Source organism: Geospiza fortis, unplaced genomic scaffold (assembly GCF_000277835.1).
Source record: "Geospiza fortis unplaced genomic scaffold, GeoFor_1.0 scaffold165, whole genome shotgun sequence".
Taxonomy (NCBI): Eukaryota; Metazoa; Chordata; class Aves; order Passeriformes; family Thraupidae; genus Geospiza; species Geospiza fortis.
Window position 1 is genome coordinate 1241144 of NW_005054442.1, and position 19014 is coordinate 1260157.

Sequence of the window (19014 nt, forward strand, 5' to 3'; positions counted from 1 at the left end):
GAGGGAGAAGTACCAGTCTCTTCTCTCTGAGACCAGTGAGTGACAGGACTCAAAGCAATGGCATGAAGCTGAGTCAGGGGAGGTTTAGGTTGGGTATTAGGATGTAAAGGTTTTTTACCCAGAGAGTGGTTGGGCACTGAAACAGGCTCCCCAGGGCACTGGTCACAGCACCAAGCCTGGCAGAGCTCAAGAAGCGTTTGCACAACACTTTTAGGCACACAGTGTGACTCCTGGACCGTCTTGTGCAGGACCAGGAATTCACAGAGTTAAAGAAGCACAGAATATGCTGGGTCAGAAGGGACCCACCAGGACTTGGACCTGCATTGTTACCTGTTGTTGTTCCAGCATTGTTATCACAACTGGGTTTATAGAAGTTCTCTCTTCCCTAGCTGCCTGATTATGCAGTGTTGCATTTGCTTTGGGCGTAATAGTGCTGCTGGACTTTGGATCTTGCCTTATTAATCTTAGTGGGGTGGTTCATTACAGCCCAGCACATGTTAGATGATAAAGTTAGTCTGTGCTTATCCCACATTATGTCAGATATCCACATAATATGGTGCATGTGATGACTTACAGATCTTCCCTCATGCCTCTTTGGCTGCAGATTGGCATCTACAGTAGAGTCAGAAATACATGCACCAGGGATGGTTTATCAGGTTTGGGGCAGTAAGCTTAAAATTATAAGTACAGATTAAAAACAGCAAGCTCTGGTCCAAGGATACATTTTATCATTTTTAAGCCTTTGATGGTGACATGAGGAAATCCAGTATTTGACAAGAAAAGGAGGAGGATTTTTTTTCCCCCCAGCAGATTGATTTCCTTTAAAAATGTTTCTCCCATTAACTGGAAAGTGCGGTACATTGCATGGGTTTCAGGAGGGGGCTTGTGGGAGAAGAGCAAGGTGGTAAAAAGAGCATAATTTCTATTAGAGCACTGCAGTTTGTCACACTAAGTGTATTGTAAGGAAAGATAAGTAGGATGGGGCCAGACCCTTTGGCTCTGTCTGCTCCTGAGCTGCACAGCTGGAGCGAAACCTCTGAGCTGACTTGCTTGGCTCTCTTCCAGTGTTTGCTGGAGAAAGAATACACACCAGCCTCTTTGTTAGGAGAAAAGGTAATCCAGAGTAGCATGTAGCTTTGGATACTAGGCTTGAATGTCAGCTTTTCTACAGCATCTTAACATACCTTCTGAAATCACCTTTTCGTTGTGTTGTTCTCTAGCTGATTATCACGTCAGCAAACCAGAGTTCTCTGACATGTTTAGACAGGTGCATTTAGGCAGGTTTGTAGGAAAAATAGTGCATGGAATTGCTTTTTGCCCCCAGCATGTGCTAGAACTCAGGAGTTACCATATTCACAATTATTCATATTTGTATAGTCCAGTGTCTAATTTAATATCGAGTAATATTTGGCAAAATCAGATGTGACACATAAAAATGAGAGGCCACTAACACAGGAAAACATCTGAGGGCTATGAAAGCTATTCTTCAGTCTGCATTCATATGCCTGAGTAAGTTATGCAAACTGAAATGCAAAAATGGCAGTCTACTCCTCACTGACATGCAGGAAAGGAAAACTGGCTGAAAACTATCGTGTTTTGGGGTTTTTTTATGTTTGAAAACTGTAATTTAAGACTTTTCAATAGAAGAAATATTAGACAGCATGGCAAAGTTTAGCTAGAAATAAATTTGTCATCTGGCTTGTGCATTTTAAAGAGGGTAGGGCTCAATATTTGGCTTAATTTATTGTTATTCTGGTAGTTCTTCAGCAAATTTTATATAATTAAGAGGAAATTAGTACAGTCTCTCAGTAGGAGCAAAAATTATACAGAGGATGAAAGGAAGAAAATGTTCTTACCCAAAGACACAACTTAGGAATTACTTCGCAAAAAAAAAGATTTCAAGAAGAATAACAAGCTCACACAAGTCATGCAGCCACCACCCACTACCATGGGCAGGTTTGCTATCTCTGCATGAAGTCCATGCTGACTTTATGCAAGCTAAGCACATGCAGTGATTTGTTGGTCTTATCAGTAATGTTTGAATTGTCTGTAATCAGTACTTGAACGTCTGTATCGGGCATAATTGTATAACTAAATATAAAAATAAATAGGTGAAGCTGGAAGCACTCAGTCTTCCACGTGCTTCCAGAATTCTTCTTTTCATCTTTCTCTTGGAAATAGAGCTAAACTTGACCACACCCTATGCAGCAGCCTCCTTGTGAAAAACGCCAATCACTTGTTTTTAAAGTTTTGAAAGTTTAATAGTAATGAAATGGTTATAAAAATAGTAATACAATTAGAGTAATAATAATTTCGACAAATTGAATTAGGACAATATGAGTCAATAAAGACAAAGAGTTACAGACAGTCCAGGTACCTTTGCTGGGCATCATAAGCCCGAAAAAGGACCCACATTAACAAAGGATTAACCCTTAAAAGCCTGTTGCATATTCATACACCTCATACATGATGCATAAATTCCATTCAAACACAGGATTCTGGCTGATCATCGTCAACTTCTTCCTCTGAATCCTGACAGCGCCTTCGAGGCGGGAAGAAGTTTGTTTCTTCTGATAATGGAGCAATAAATTCTCTTTCTCTGAAAGATTCAGGTGTCCTGTGGCTGCTATCTCGCTGCAAGTCCTTTCTTTAAAAAAAGTAGCCTACATAGCATAGTTTCTATTTTAACATTTTTTATAACCTAAAACTATATTTAACACACTACTTAAGAGAATTAATACAGCATTACTTTCTCACACAACACATATAATATTCATTTTAACATTTACGAAAAGCCAATCATAAAATACATGCATTTTTCACAATCCTGAAGTCAGAAGTGCTCAAGACCCAAGCCATCAGTTGCTTGTCTGATGAGTCAAGTAGCCCAGACCAAGCCTTTTCCCAGCCAGTGGGTGCCCTGGGGCTGGTCAGTGCCCTTCCTGTTGGGTTCCTATCACAAAGCTGGCCTCACCAGAAAGTGGCCTGGTGTGTGTCACTGGTTTTTGTCTGCTTGCTTTGAGAAGGTCACATAGCCTTAAGGGGTTGTCATCAGGGCAGCTGAGAGAAGTAAAACCCGGTGAGTCATCGGTGAATGATCAATTAGTTGCTAACTTCATCAGTTACTAAAGTGTCTTTGTTTCTCTTCAGGAAAGGAGAAAAGAATTTGAGAGCAACCTGCAAAAGGCTGGTTTGGAGCTAGAAACAGAAGACAAGAAGGTAAAAAAAAAAATTAGGTCCAAAAAGAATAGGACCTGGAAATCAATAAACCACTTTCTCGGAGAAAAATTATAAATTATACTTGTGGATTTCAGTGAGGTGTGACTAATTTAGGGGAAACAAGGTTAATATGTTTATTTGAGTGCTTTTTCCAGATACATTGGTAAGAATTGTGGAAGCACAATAATTTTGATTCAAGAGGAAGCTTTTGTTTTTGCTTTTATAACAAGAAGGCAAAATAGCTGTGATTTGGTTTATATCCACATGAATGGGAAGTGTGCTTACAGGTGATTTTAATGATTTTAATTCTGCCTAACAATGAGTAACAAGTTTGGAAGGCAGTGAATGAATTAGTTATGCCCACTGGATGTTGTAATAGTGAGGAAGGACCCTGTGACCTTCAGGATGTTTGATTAGTGGTACTGTTGACTGTAATAACTGGAAGATGTGCAATTTTGACTGATGGAGTCAGCGTGCCAGAGGCTGAGGTGAGTAAAATAACTCTTGGCAAAGTTCAGGCTCTGTAACATTCATAGGTAGGGAATTCATTGAGCAATATTAAAAACCCTTCTGATTGCCAACTTCTGCTGTGAATGCAGAGCAGCCCTAGAAGAACATATGTTACATGAGGCCTATGACAAGATTATTCTTTGTGTTTCTAGGGTAATGAGAATTTTCAGGTTTGTATGAGATGAATATAGTTTGAAAAGCCTTTGTGAGCTTGTAGTAGTGCAAAGGTTATTTTTATGAACAGCCAACCACTCAAATAAGCTTTTCAGTAAATAAATATATATATATATATACACACACACAGAAAGTCCTATTCTCTCCTACTTCATTTTTAAATCCTTAAAAAATATGTAAAAGGCAATACATTTTGTATGAAAAATATTCCCATAAATCTTTAAATACAACACAGTTTGGTCTAATGTCTGATTTAATTTTTCTGGAGCAGGAATCTGAAGATGGCAAGATTTTTTTTGTGAAGATCCATGCACCATGGGAGGTTCTGATCACATATGCAGAAGTACTGAACATTAAAGTTCCCATCAGGGAAAATGACATTCCCCCCATGGTGGAGAACCCCCTGGACTGTGTGCTTTTCCCACTGAGGCTGCCTGAGAAGGTGATGCACCCTGAACCAGATTATTTCACAGCACCATTCAGCAAGGACAAGCAGGAGCTGTACCTCATTAATGATGAGAGCACTTTCTTCTCACCATCCATGAGAAACAGAATAGTAAGTATGGGAATTTGGCTACTTCTCATTTACACAGTCCCATTGGAATATTCATGTAAGGAAGGAGTGAGTATAGAAGCCATGGTAACTGAGGTAAATACAGAGAGGCCTGGGTACCTGTGCATCTTGCTTAGAAATAAAGAATAATTCTTGGAACTGACCTTCTGGATGTCTACAAGGCAACTGTGCCCCCAGTATTCTTATAGGAGATAAGGCCTGCTGAAGAAATACCTTTTGCTTTTGCATGTTGTTCCTGCAGATTATACACAGTGCACATCTATTATAGGTTTCTATTTAATGGCCTTAGAATAGGAAAGGTCTGAAATTGTCATTCTTGAATCTCAGGTTAATTATATTCTTACACGTTGCCCATACGGAACAGAAGAAGGGAAGAAAAAATTTGGGATTAAGAGACTGCTGAACAATGGCACCTATACAGCTGCATATCCTCTTCATGATGTAAGTATTTCAGCTTTCTGCTCCCTTGAGCATTTCCCAGTGTTTGCACTCTTTTACCTACTGTGACATTTGTTCTTCCAGGAGATACAAAAATATACTCAAACCTTTCAATTTGTCCCAGTAATTGATTCTGTTTTATAACACACAAGACATAGCTGTCAGCCCTACTATTTGGCTTTGATGTGCTGAAATGTTTCTTCCTACAGATGAGTTTTTAGAATATGTGTCAGTCACTCATCTCTTCAGAGACTTACTCCATCATATTCCTGTAATGCTGATGGCACAGACCACACTAGTACCTTAGATTATAACAAGGAATGAATTTCCACATTCAGCAGTGTGTGAGCATAGGGTGTGCACACACACATACTGTAGTTACACACTAGTGCACACTACCTGCAGTCAGAGAAAAACTCTTGAGTTCATACCATTTTGGGACTGAAGTCAGAGGAGTTGCCTGAACCCTGCCAGTTTAGTGTGGGTGGTGGCTTGTCCATCTCCCAGTGACCTTTGTGTACAAACACTGTAGTACTGGAAATGTGGTAAGGATAGTAAATACTATGTTTAGTTTTGCTGTAAGGTCAGTTTTTTATATGGCATGTGTGGATTTAGTCCTGAAATTCCAGGGAGAAAACAAGAGAGAGATGGGTTACAGTGTTTTACATGGGTTTTTTTGCTTTAAAATTTTTTCCTCCTAAATGTTGTGTTTAATTTTTTTGCTTAAATCTTAAATTCTCTCTGTGTTTTTAAAGGTTATTTCAGATGTCACTATGCTTTAGTGAATTTACTCTGAATTCTGCCATAAGACATTTTTAAATACTGTATATAGATTTATATTTTAAAATGTTTGAAAATATTTTATTTTCCTTAGAAAAAAAATAATTGAGTGAATGGACATTCCTTAGGTTTTCAGGAGGAAAGTTTGGCTGATTAGAATCTAGAATGCTAGTCTAGGCTGGGAGGCACTTTATACTGTTGGGATTACCAAAACCACAGACAGTAAAAAGCAAGAATCTCTTCTATACAACTACAACCAACTTTAAATGCTAAGAAATCTTATTAAAAAATTCTAAAACTTGTGAGACAGACTTGAAAAATCTTTGTCTAAAAATAATTATTTAATCTTTCAGAATATTTTCAAAATGCAAAATTTAGGTTGCCTAAACTTCTATTGGTTGCTTCCTATTTAGAAACCAATTTTCATGCTTTTCTTTGTGATTCAGAGACATTCAGAAAAAAAGGAAAACCAAGATCACAAAGTGAATAATTGACAAAACGGAGAAGAAGTGGAGTTCTGTGGCACAAAATAAAATTGAAAAAGCTGTCAAAAACTGTGATTATTTTACACTGTTTAATTTCTAGGAAAGTGATGAAGTTCCAAAATTTTCATCGTATTTGACAGTTAAGATACCTGATAATAACCAACACTGCAGTCTGAAGAGGGGTGCATCATCATTGCTGTTTGTCTCTTTCAATGTAGTATTTGGGCCTGTTGATGAGGTGTGGATGCCATGAGACAGAGAGAGAGAAACAGGGCTTGGGAGAATTTTCAGGGAGTTGTGAGGATGTGATAACTTGTTCAGCATAAACAATCTGCAAGTGGTGTTTTTCTGCTTTGTCTTTCTGTTCTTCTCAAGGACAGTGTATGAGGAAGATGGTTTTGTTATTAGCTGTGAAAAACGCCAATCACTTGTTTTTGAAATTTTAGAAGTTTAATAGTAATAAAATGGTTATAAAAATAGCAATATAATTAAAGTAATAAAAATTTGAACAATTTGGATTAGGACAATATGAGACAATAAGAACAAAGAGTTACAGACAGTCCAGGTGCCTCTTTCTGGGCAAAATAAGCCCAAAAAAAGACCGACGTTAACAGAGGATTAACTCTTAAAAGCAACAATTTGTTGCATATTTATACACCTCATACATGATACATAAATTCCATTCAAACACAGGATTCTGTCTGGTCAGTGTCAACTTCTTCCTCTTAATCCTAACTGGCATTGTCCTGCCCAAGCAAGGTGGGAAGAAGTTCATTTCTTCTGATAAGGGAGCAATAAATTCTTTTTCTCTGAAAGATTCAGGTGTCCTGTGGCTGCTAAAAGTATCTTACATAGCATAGTTTCTATTTTAACCTTATGTTATAACCTAAAACTATATTTAACACATTACTCAAGAAAATTATAACAGCATAACTTTCTAACACAACACATATACTATTCATTTTACTATTTGCGAAAAGCCAATCATAAAATACACATTTTTCACATTAGCCAATCAAATAGAATCTATCATGTCACTCTATAAAAACCACAAGGTGCTCTTGAATAAAGCTTCTTTGCTCCTTCTACAATCCTGCCTCCCACCTGTTCCTGTGTCATTCTCGGCACAAGAGTGACCGTGAGGTGTTTTCCCTTACTCTGCTTTGCTCGCAGTGCCAGTACTGGAAGAAGGCCAGCGACCCCAACTGTGACAGCGAGAGGTACACGCTCTACATGGAGTGGGCCCGCTTCCTGCGCTTCTACAAGGAGCAGCCTTTGGTCCTTATCAGGTGAGATACTGCCTGGGGCTTGTTGTGTGCCCTTGCTTTTCACTGTCATACGGTGTGTATTCATCTCTAGCTAGGAATGATGCCTTGAGAAGGCTGACCTAGAACAGAGGCTACACACAGTTAAAGCAGATGTTTATTAAAAAGTGTAATACAGTGTATATTCATCTCTGGCTTGATGCTGCTAGGATATATTCATTCAACTGCAAAAAAGTGTATATTCATTCAACTATAAAAAAGTAATACAGTGTATATTCATCTGTAGCTTGATCCTGCTAGGAATGATGCCTTGAGGAGGCTGACCTAGGACAGAGGTTACACAGAGTTAAAGTAGGTGTTTATTAAAAATCTTAATGGATCCGTATTGGGCAGCACAAGAGCCCAGCCAGGATTACACCCAAGATGAACCCAAAATGGTCACAAAATGGATGACCAGTCACGGGGTCTCTCACTTTTATAATTTCTGGGCCATTTGCGTATTGGAGTTAATTGTCCAATTATAGCTTTAGGTTATAAAATCCTATCCTTCTTGTTTTCACTCTTCAGTCCATGTTGTTTATGCTCTTGGGCCTGAAACTTGTATAGGCTGTCCTTGGTCCCAGCTAGAGAAGGATTGTTTGATCTACCTACTCTGTGAAGAGAGCTTACCATTGCTTAATATGAAGCTCAGAGCTACACACTAAAGCAGCACAGAATCTGAAAAATATAAAAGCTAAAACTTAAGGCATCAAGAAGTCTTTGCCTCTTTTAAGATCCAATGAGAGCTGGATATTAACTGGGCACTATGTCTTGGGAGGACATGACAGAGCTTTCTACTGAGAAGGGGCAAAATGCTTTATCTCAAATCAAGCCTCTTTCCATCTAGCCAGTCCTTCTGGGGTTAGGTATATTACATATAATTCAGCTGTTAAAGAAACACACACATAGAATACTTCAGATTTTTTAAACAATCTCTGCAAAAAAATGTTAAAGGTTTATTTGAAATGTTGAAATTTCAACACAGACTTGAAAAAATACTGATAAAATCAGTTTGGAAGTTTGATTCTTACTTCTAAGCCCAAATTTAAACTCACTTAAGATCTCGTTGATTCAGCTGATGTGATACAACAGAATGTTGCTTTGTTCACAGGTTACAGTTCTGTGTTTGTAACACAAGTGGTTGTATTTCTGTGGATTGCCTATTTGTTTTAACCAAATGGTCAGAACTGTTGTGCTGTTTCATTTGTGTAACTCCTTGGAAAAATCAGAAAGTAAACCTTCACCTACACTATTCTGTAGAAAAGAGAAAAGGGCAATTTTAATGTTAGTTTCTACCAGAAGGAAAAAAAGGACAAAAGAGGCCATATTTCCTGATCATTCACCTGGTTCTTACAGCTTGAGTAACTTCTCATGGCCAGTTTCAGCCCTCATTTTCCACAGTACCTCAGTGCACTTACTCTTCTGTTAAAAGTGAATTTTGCCAAGTAGTTCCCTTGGCAAAATTCAGTAGTTTACTCTGGCCAGTTTGCTCTACTACAGTTTTAAATTTTGCTTTGTGTTCCTGTTAATTGCTTTTTTTTTTTTTTTTTTTTGTATTCAGAAAGTACTATGGTGAGAAGATTGGAATCTATTTTGCCTGGCTGGGATTTTACACTGAGATGTTATTCCTTGCAGCAGTTGTTGGCTTAATCTGTTTTCTTTACGGCTTGTTTACAATGGATGAAAATATGAGCAGGTAAGTATAACATTGAAAATCTCCTGGGCAAAAGCTAAGCAATGTGAAAATTTTATTCTTGCCAAAAAAAAATTATTCTTCTTGTTACTCAACAGGTAACAAGCTTTTAAAGCTTGTCAGAGCAGACAGATTTGTTCTTCAGCTGTCTTTATTGACTGTAAAGGTGGTGGACCACTAATGCAGAGCTTGTGACTATCAGTTAGTAAGACTCACCTTGTAGGTGAAAAGCAATATTTTGTTGGCCATAGCTTTCTGCTTTGGAGAAGCTGCAATATATGAAGTCCTGAGGGTACCCCTTAGATCTCTCAAAATCGTTTGAGTGTTTATTGTTGCCTTAAGCTTGTCTGTTTAATCTGTCTTGCAGAGCAGTCTGACTTTTTAGTGTAGGGTATCATTTGTACTAACCAAAAGCATGAGTAAAACAGATCAGCAGTGTTCTCCCACCAAAGAGGTATCCAGTATCTTAGAAACCACAATTTGGTGGGGTTTTTTTTAAGTAAGCATAGTATTTCTTTTATCAGAAGATTTATTGTGTTCAGGGATTGGGGGTGGGGAAAGGAAAAGAGGGTTGACTTGTCATTGCTTACTGTTTTCTGTAAGAAGGTGTCTATAAAATCTTGAGTTTTAACTATAAAAGATGACTAACAACTTAAAATTCTCATCTATTCTGTTGAATAATGTAATTTTGAGACTTGTATTTTAGCTAGGTTAAGAATTCATCTGGGAATACTGTTATACATACTGAGATTTCTCTGGATGCTGAAGTACTATCATAGCATTCTAAATTTTACCCACTGTCATTAAATTGAAGTAGCAAATTTTACTGCAGATATCAAAGCTGAAGTGGTCTCTCTGCTTTTAGAGAAGGTGTTTGATGTCATTGCTAACCTGATGAGAAATAACATGGTTTATATCTTGCCTGAAAGCAGTGCATATACATTACAGCTCCTGACAGACTCCTGATTCATTGCTGGTAGAGCCAAAAAGCCAATATCAAGGGAATTATTAATTCTACTTCTTGTAGCAGCTGCTTCATTCTTGGGTTGCCCTGACCAGCCACTGGTTAATACCAGTGAATGTGACAAGATGTGGCACCTTTGCTGTGAAGCTGCAAATGTTGAGCTTTGAACAAATGAAGTTCCTATTTATTTTTTAAATAAATTTCATAACACAGCTTTTAAGATACTTTACTATGTTTTCCTGCTTAGCAAAGAAATCTGTGACCCTGCAATTGGAGGAGAGATCATCATGTGCCCACTTTGTGACCGAGACTGTGAATACTGGAGACTGAACACCACCTGCGAGTCCTCCCAGGTCTGTGTCTGGTTCTGCAGCCACTGCTCCTTTTTGTTCATCCTGAAAACTGTCTTGGTACTGACCTGTTCCTGGCTATTCTCTTGCAGTATTCCCATTTGTTTGACAACGTGGCAACTCTTTTTTTTGCCATTTTCATGGGTATATGGGGTGAGTACATTTGATAAGTTTTATGTCAAGCAATAAGGAGATCTTGGCCAAGCTGTTGAGGGACACTGGAAGTGGGAAGAAGGGGAATAATGGCTTCACCTTAGTATCCCGCCTCAGATGCTGAAGTGATGAATGAGTGAAAATAACTTAAAGTTACAGAGGAATTAAGACTTAAAAAAACCCAGGCAGGCATCTAGGATACCATAAGAATAACGTAAGCATTGTGTACTCTTAACTGCTAACATTTGATTCTTTCCTTAGTAACCCTTAGAGGGGTCCAACCTTATGCAGCCCATCAAAGAGTCCTCTCTGCTCAGCCCTTCACATCATCAGTGTCCCAGTGGGGGAGTTCTGTGCCCTTGCACTGGATGGATGGTGGTCCATCACTGCTGCTGCATTAGCTGTACTTTTGGGATGAGGAAATTCATAGGGATCTACTCCATTGAACTTCATGCACTGTAGTATGTTTTGATGATGTAGAAATAGGTGGATTTCTGGTCTCTATAATCATAGTTTCACACCAATGATACCTCTTCAGACTTTTAAGAACATTGTGTTGAATACATTTTTTTTTCTTCAGCTCTGTGAAGGTTTATAAATTCCAGATAGCATAGTTATTGCTTCTTATTTCCTTAAATACAATTCTCATGTTTCATACTGTTTGTATGAAATGTCATCATTAAATGTTCAACTTGTATATAGATATTTCATTAACTCACGAAGATCCTTGTGTGCTAATAGAAAACCTGTGTATTTTTTATCAGAGGATCTAATCACTCAGTTCTTTCATATAGAATTATTATTTAAAATCTAATAAGGTTTTTGTTGTGTGGCTGTTTTACTAAACTTTTCTTGGTTTCTAAGAACTAGCATTTGCATGATGTGGATTAGTCATTCAGGAAGTACCAGCCAAAGAGTTTAGAACTGCAGAAGATAAGGTTTCCTGTGTTTGTCTATGCCATAAAACTTCCCCAGTTCAGATAAGAACAATCAGATTACAAAATGTTGACATTTTAAAGAAATTTATTAAGGGCTCTTAAGATGTTACATAGTATTATAAATTTTATAGTTGTTTATATATGAAATCAATTCCCTCTAATGTCTGAAAGAATTCTTAGGCCAGCCCAACTCTTGATTGTATGAAAATCATCAGACATTCACTGTTTTTAAAATGACTGTGTGTCCTGGTTTAGGGTAAATTTGGGATGCAGCCTCCAAAGGGGTCCCTCTAGAAAGCAAATTCAAGTGGCCCTTCCCCCCACCAGTACAGGAGACATAAATCTCCTTTGAGAAAATTGGAAAAAAACTATTTAACAAACAAAGTATTCACAGGCATAAAAATTGAATAATATTAAACAATGGAAGCTCTCATTGTTTTGAAGAGGTAGCAAAATCAGACACTGCTTTTCAGGGGCTGTGGCTTAGTTCACTCTGTCTCTTGCCAGTCCCTCCTGTGCTGGAAATGCTGCATCCTAGGCCCCAGTGGGCCACAGCCATGAGCTCCAGGTGTTTTCCTGGGTTTTCAGTCCAGAGCAGGTTCAAACAGTGCCAAGGAAAAGAAAAGTCACAGTCCAGGGAACTTTTCTGCCTCAGCTAGCTAAAAAACCCAACTAAAAGCCAAGGAGAGTTTTCTCCTGCTCCTGTCTGTGTTGCAGACAGCACAGTCCGTGAGACAGAGAGAGCTGAAGCTCTTAGCTCTGGTTTTTTGAATATAGCCCTGAAAAAATTCCACCCTTTTCCTTCTCCCCCCTTTGCTCTTGGATCTAGCTTTAAAGGCACAAAACTTATTTCTGGGCTATTGTATTTGCTGGGTCCCCCACGGCAGGAAGGAATGATAAATCTGACTCCATGTTCTCATAATTTATTATTTTATGATACTATATTATTAAAGAATACTATACTAAACTATACTAAAGAATACAGAAAGGATACTTAGAGTAGGCTAAAAAGATAATAATGAAAACTTGTGACTCTTTTCAGAGTCCTAACACAGCTTGGCCCCTATTGGCTAAAGAATGAAAACAACTCACACCAGAATCCATTGAAACAGTCACCTGTGGGGAAACAATCACCAAACACATTCCAAAGATGCAAAACACAGGAGAAGCAAATCAGATAATTATTTTAATTTTAATTATTATGTTTTCCTTTTTCTCTGAGGTTTCTCAGCTTCCCAGGAGAAAAATCGTGGGTGAAGGGATTTTTCCAGAGAATGGGGATACAATTCAGTATCATAAAGTCACTTTAGGACACCATGATATCAAATAAGCATCAAAAAACAGCAGAAGTGTTTGACCATATTACTTGAAAGCTGTAATATTGTAATATGTATGTGTTACAGGTTTATACACATTAATTAGTTGAATTATCAGGTTCTTTTCTTAATTCCATGTTGCTTTTTGCATACACAGAGTAGTTAATTGAACGTAGTCACCATAACCATGGAAATACCTATATCTTGTCTTGGCATCTTCCTTGTCATCTACTTCTGGAATTCAATTAGCTGATAAATTACTGGATCCATATTATGGTCTTATCTGTGAACTATAGTTGGTAGTCAGTAAAAATAAGTGAGTCACATTGTAATGATAAACCACGGAGAAGAAGCCAGTGCAGATGTTTAACTTGGTTCATGAACTTGTTCACTTCTTCCTTGACTCTATTTTAACATTTGCAAATTGCAGTTACACTTTTCTTGGAGTTTTGGAAGAGGAGGCAAGCAAGACTGAAATATGAATGGGATTTGGTTGATTTTGAAGAGGAACAGCAACAGCTCCAGCTGAGGCCTGAGTACGAGGCAAAATGTACGCAAAAGAAGAAAAATCCTGTAACTCAGGTATGAACGTGCTGTGTTGACGTGTGTGCAAATCCAGTTGTATGCTGAAAGTTTTGTAACATGGAAATTGATATACTAAATCAAGAAAATAAGGGCAAAGTTTATAGCTTTTATGTCTTTTTAGTGCATCTTTCACAATTCAGGGTAGCAGTCTATGAAACTTTCATGCCTTTAAAACCACTCATTCTTACCCCTATATAACATATGAAGAAGCAGTCACTGTGATCTAAGGTAATAAGTTGATCCAGCTGTGGTTTAGCTTCTGATACTCAACCACTTTGTTTGGGGAACACCAGAGGGATGAAGGTGGCCAAAGACCTTTCTCTTGAATGTAATTGAGATACAATTAGTGACCCTACTTAACTCTGTTAAACACTCTATATAATTATTAGATGTTAATTGTTTTCATTTAAATTTATTTTAGGGAGGAGTTATTTGACAAATTTCACGATCAGCTGGTCACAATATCTACCACACCCATTTGGTGTATTTTTAAGTCATCTTTTCCCTTTCCCAGAATTGCATATAAATAGCTTATTGTCACTAGTCCTAAGTATACTTAGATAACACAGTCTTCAGAAAAAAAATAGAAGCTTAGCCAGAATGTGGGGGAAGAGTCTGTTCTAAAACAGTAACCTTGTCTTTCAGGGCTCATTTCCTTAATCATTAGGAAATACATACACTAATCTTATTTCTCATGAGAGAGAGTTTTTCCCTCTCCACATACACGGCATTAATTCTGCTGTTGTAGCTAGTGCTGTGTACCTTGCACAGGGCTCTTTGATAACAGTGCACTATGTTTAAGAGTGTAGCTCTGCTGAAGCATTATTTTCTGCATGTTCAGGAAAACAGGTTCAAGTAAATCAATTTTCGTTAGTTAGCTCTACTAATTGCAAACACATGCCTGCCAGTTATGTATTATTTGCTGGTTTACATCCCTGTGTATGCTCAGGCTCAAACCCTCCCCACCCTTCAGTGGTAGTTTCTGGGTCCCCCATCATTGGGAAGAATGAATGAATCTGACTCCATGTTCTAAGAAAGTTAATTTATTATTTTATGATACTATGTTATATAAAAGAATGTTATACTAAACTATACTAAAGAATAGAGAAAAGATACAGACAAAAGGCTAAAAGATAATAATGAAAAATTTGTGACTCTTTCTAGAGTCCCGACACAACTGGACCATGATTGGTCATTAAGTCAAAACAGCTCATGTGAAACCAATGAAACAATAACCACTTGGTAAACAATGTCCAAACCGCGTTGCAAAGCAGCAAAACACAGGAGAAGCGAATCAGATAATTATTGTTTTCATTTTCTCTGAGGCGTCTCAGCTTCCCAGGAGAAGAATCCTGGCAAAGGGATTTTTCAGAAAATATGACAGTGACACCCTTCCATGGCTGCACAGGGCCCAAACCCTGCCAGACTGCAGTGGTTGTGCTGCAGCTGAGGGAGAGAGCAGGGGGAGCTTTGTCCAGCAGGCAGGTGCTGGCCCTTCCTTGTGTGCCCTGCAAGAGGGGGTGGTCATGTTAGGACAGGCTGGCTGGTGAGCACTGGTTGTGTACAGCTTGGACCCAAACCTGTAGTATGATGAGGTGAATCAGCTGTACCAGAGCACAGCCAAAGGCTTAGGTGTGCTTGCACACTGTCCTGAGGGAGAAGATAGTTCTCTCTCTAAATTGATCCAAATCCCTTAGATGAGATAGGGTTTTGTGAACTTTATTTAGGAAGTAGAAATGGGCTGTAATACGCTTCTCTTATCTCAGTGTGAGATACTGCTCTCCTCTGTACTTTCTAAGTATGCATTAACAATTGCCATAAAAATTCAATGACTGTACAAGCCTTTATATTATGACATTCAATTTACAGTCTCAGTGGTTTTTCAGAGGCTTTTTTGCAGCGGGGTTTATCAGTGATCCTTATCAGTACCCAATGATTATAGGCTAACCTGTACAGGTAATAGTAATTTCCTCCTGTTAGAGCATGTCCTGTAGTGAACACATGAAAGGCCAATGCTTTCAAATAAGTTAATTCTGCAGGAACCAATAGAGTTATGTGGGTACAGGACAGTGATTTTGTGTCCCACAACTGGTTTTGCTTCACTCAGAAAATTATTTCATTGTTATTCATGATTCAAAGTTTTAAGTGCACTGAAACCAAATTTACTGATCTTGAGGCTGTCATTAACACACTTGTTCATGGTGCTAAACTGTCTAACTAGATCATAGCTGAAATCTGGGTTTACTGATCACAATAGAATTGTAATCTACATAAACAATGAAGCATTTGATTCGAACTTAGTCTCTGTCATTGCACATTACTGCCTATATTACATTTGGGATTGCAGTTTCTGTAGTACTCAATGCCACTTTGCTCAAGAGGAGTCTAAGCATCCTACAGTGCCTTGTCTCACGGATTTATCAAATCCAGGTTATTTTTCACTATATCTTCTTCCACTGGCATTAGTTCTTAAAGAGAAGATTCTTTCATAGAACATGTACTCTGATGTTTTAGGAACTAGAATTGATTGCACAAGCTACGTGAGCACTGAAAATTGTTCCTGTGTTGTCTAGGATACTGGCATCACCCAGTTGCCTGGTGCTGCAGCAGAGCTTGGCAGTTACATTTATAGCCATTACTTCAACTGAAAAAACAAATAAAATTGGAGGAGTGGGGAAAAGCACTGTCTGACTGGTACATCCAAATGACAAGTTTGAAGGGATCTCGGCATGAAGATTTATAAAACTGGAGTCCCTTTGTGGACTCAGAGCTGTTTGACAGCATTACAGTAATAGTTGTGGCCTGCTTATCTCAGGAAGTTGGGCTTTTTCCTTTAGCTACTGATTATTTTGCAAAAGTTTAACCATTCTTTCCAGGTACTGTCTTGTAGCAGTTTTATGGCCACTTCTGTCCTGATCTTTTTGCCCTGACCCACTCCCACCCCACCCCCAGCACACTCAAAATTATGTTCTGTCTGCCATTTGAGAGGGGCAGGGTTCTGGATGGTTTCCCTTGGATGTGAGCACTTCTCACACAGCTGGTGAGAGCTCTGTGTGCTGCTTGATGTTAGAGTGAGATGTGGGAATAACATGAACTGTGCTGTACTTGACTGTTTCAGGAGATGGAGCCTTATTTGCCTTTAACTAGCCAGGCTGTGCGATTCTGCATCTCAGGAGCCACAGTGTTGTTCTGGGTGAGCACCTTTTTGAATCATCATTTTGACATGTATCAGAGATTCTGTTCATTACTAATCATCACATTAACACAAATTAGTTTTAATCATGGTGATAACACATGCTTTTATTACTGTTCTGCAGATTGCATGCTGTCATTTAAAGTGCACTTCAATTCTGATTTTTTTTTTTAAAAGGGCACTGGAAATCTGTCCTTAATTGTCAGGACCTAGAACATTCCTCTGGCTGCCCTGGAGGACTTGAGACCCTGGCAGGGGCTCAGAGGCCTTGGCATGGAGTCACAAACACCTGTGCCTTTGATTTTAACCCATGGAAACAATTACCAACTTTGTGTGAGGAGTTACAAGCCACAAGGGTTTGAGTAGAATGACAGTTAATTTGTCACAGGATAAAAAAGTAGAATTTTGGGATTTTAGAATGGGGGTTCAAGAAGCAAGAAGGAGGAATCTGGGTGTGTCCTGTCCTCCTTCTTCTTCTTGTCCTCCATCTTCTGCTGTGATGGTGGCACTTCTGGATTGGTTTAGAGTAGAGACAGACTGTCTAACATAGGTGATGGGTATTGGAAAATTATTGTAAATAAAGTACACGTAGTTTTTAGTATAAAAAAGCTAACACCACCCCATGCACAGTCAGTGTACCACAACCTGACCTGCTGGACAGATCTCAGCAGGTCAGAGAAGGAATGTCAGAGATAAGAGCAAATAAACAACTTTGAAAAGCACAACCGATGAATCTCAACTTCTTCTTCAGTCACAGGGCTGGGAAAAAAGAGACTTTCTAACACCTTGGGAGCCATTTCAACCACAAAACCCAAGAATTAATTAGTAATTTGATTGGACATTTTAGCATGGGGATAACTTTCTCTGTGACTTATATGATGTTAGGACATACCAAAAAAATTGTGGTAAGGCAAACAAAAAAAAGAATTCACAACAATGAATGCAGAGTGAGTTTCAGAGTGAGTTTCAGAGTGGACAATTTAATTTAACTTGTCCTTTCCATCTCCTGTCTGTACTTTTCTACACTTTCTCAGATATTGGTATTAGATTATTGAGTTTTCTTATGTTAACAAAATAATTTTGTTGGTTTTAATGTATATCATATAACAAAGTATTTTTGCCTGTGTACTTTGCATTTCAGTGCTGCTGAACTCATACCCACAAAGAATACAATTTAAAAAACATAAAGCACGATAGTTTACATCTTGTTTTTAAAGTTCATGCATATAACTGTAGTGTATAGATATACTAGGCTGCAGGTGTATTTCAGCTGTCCCTCCTTTGTGCAGGTGTCCCTGATCATAGCCAGCATGATAGCTGTGATCGTGTACCGCCTGGCGGTGTACGCCGCCTTCGCCAGCCTCATGGAGAACACCCAGACGCTGCAGCCCATCAGCGGCGTGCTCACCCCTCAGCTGGCAACCTCTGTCACTGCCTCCTGCCTCAATTTTGTCATCATCATGATCCTGAACTTCTTCTATGAGAGAATAGCCATCTGGATTACTGATATGGGTAAGCAGGGGGACTTGAAGGCAAAGCTTGGAAGGAATCATTGGAAATTCACACCATCAAGGTGTTCCATGTTGTTGTTCTCAATTCAGGCACAGTGGGAGCTCTATGGCTCCCATTGCTGCAATGATTCAGGAGTATCCACAGCTATACTGAACATTTCAGTAGTTTTCATAACCTAGTTTCTCCTCATATAGTGCTTGTTTATATTAGATCTAGTTTACAGAGACAATCACAGACCTGAACATAGTTAAAAATCATCTTGAATCACCAAAGCAAGATCAGACTGTCTTGAACTAGTAATATTTCAATTAGAAATCCTGCAAGTAAATATATTTAAAAAAAAAAAATCACAGCTATCTTTACAAGAAAAAAAGACTAAATAATGAGACTTACTTACTAAGACTAAATAATTACTCTTGGTCTGGGGGAAAAGATGGGATGGGATAGTACATTTTCCATGTTGTTTCCTTTAGCTCTGACTGTACAGATTTGGAGTTACAAAGATAGAAGGCAGAGGTTGAGCAGGATGAAAAGCTATGCCCAAGATGTGTTATTGTGGCAGTAGCTATTGATAGCAGTACCCCTGCTCCAGAACTGGAGACCCAAAAAGAGTGCCTACTTTTGTAGTGTATTTTATGTTTGACTTCTGGTGCATACTGGAAATACCGTTCCTGAGAGCCCTTCTTAGACATTTAAAAAAATATGTATTTAATTTTATTTGTTCTTAATGATTTAGAGATAGAAGTCCCTGAAGGTGTTTAATAGAAAGAGATAATTGCAGAATATATTCAGTTTGGGGAGGGGAGCTGAAAATATTAGGTGCTTG

At 38.5% G+C, this 19014-nt stretch overlaps 1 protein-coding gene across 5 annotated transcripts in view; it reads left to right on the top strand.

The window, feature by feature from the left end:
* Positions 1-19014, top strand: part of ANO5 (anoctamin 5) — a 61041-nt gene that overhangs the window by 30514 nt on the left and 11513 nt on the right. For 4 of the 5 annotated variants that reach the window (XM_031062236.1, XM_031062238.1, XM_031062237.1 and 1 more), the window contains 10 exons: positions 3151-3219; positions 4175-4459; positions 4805-4918; positions 7354-7469; positions 9046-9180; positions 10389-10494; positions 10584-10644; positions 13329-13480; positions 16602-16676; positions 17966-18188. In XM_031062236.1, the coding sequence (XP_030918096.1) occupies positions 3151-3219; positions 4175-4459; positions 4805-4918; positions 7354-7469; positions 9046-9180; positions 10389-10494; positions 10584-10644; positions 13329-13480; positions 16602-16676; positions 17966-18188 (1336 nt within the window). The remainder of the gene's footprint in view (positions 1-3150; positions 3220-4174; positions 4460-4804; positions 4919-7353; positions 7470-9045; positions 9181-10388; positions 10495-10583; positions 10645-13328; positions 13481-16601; positions 16677-17965; positions 18189-19014) is intronic. The other variant, XM_031062239.1, reaches the window with a different exon arrangement.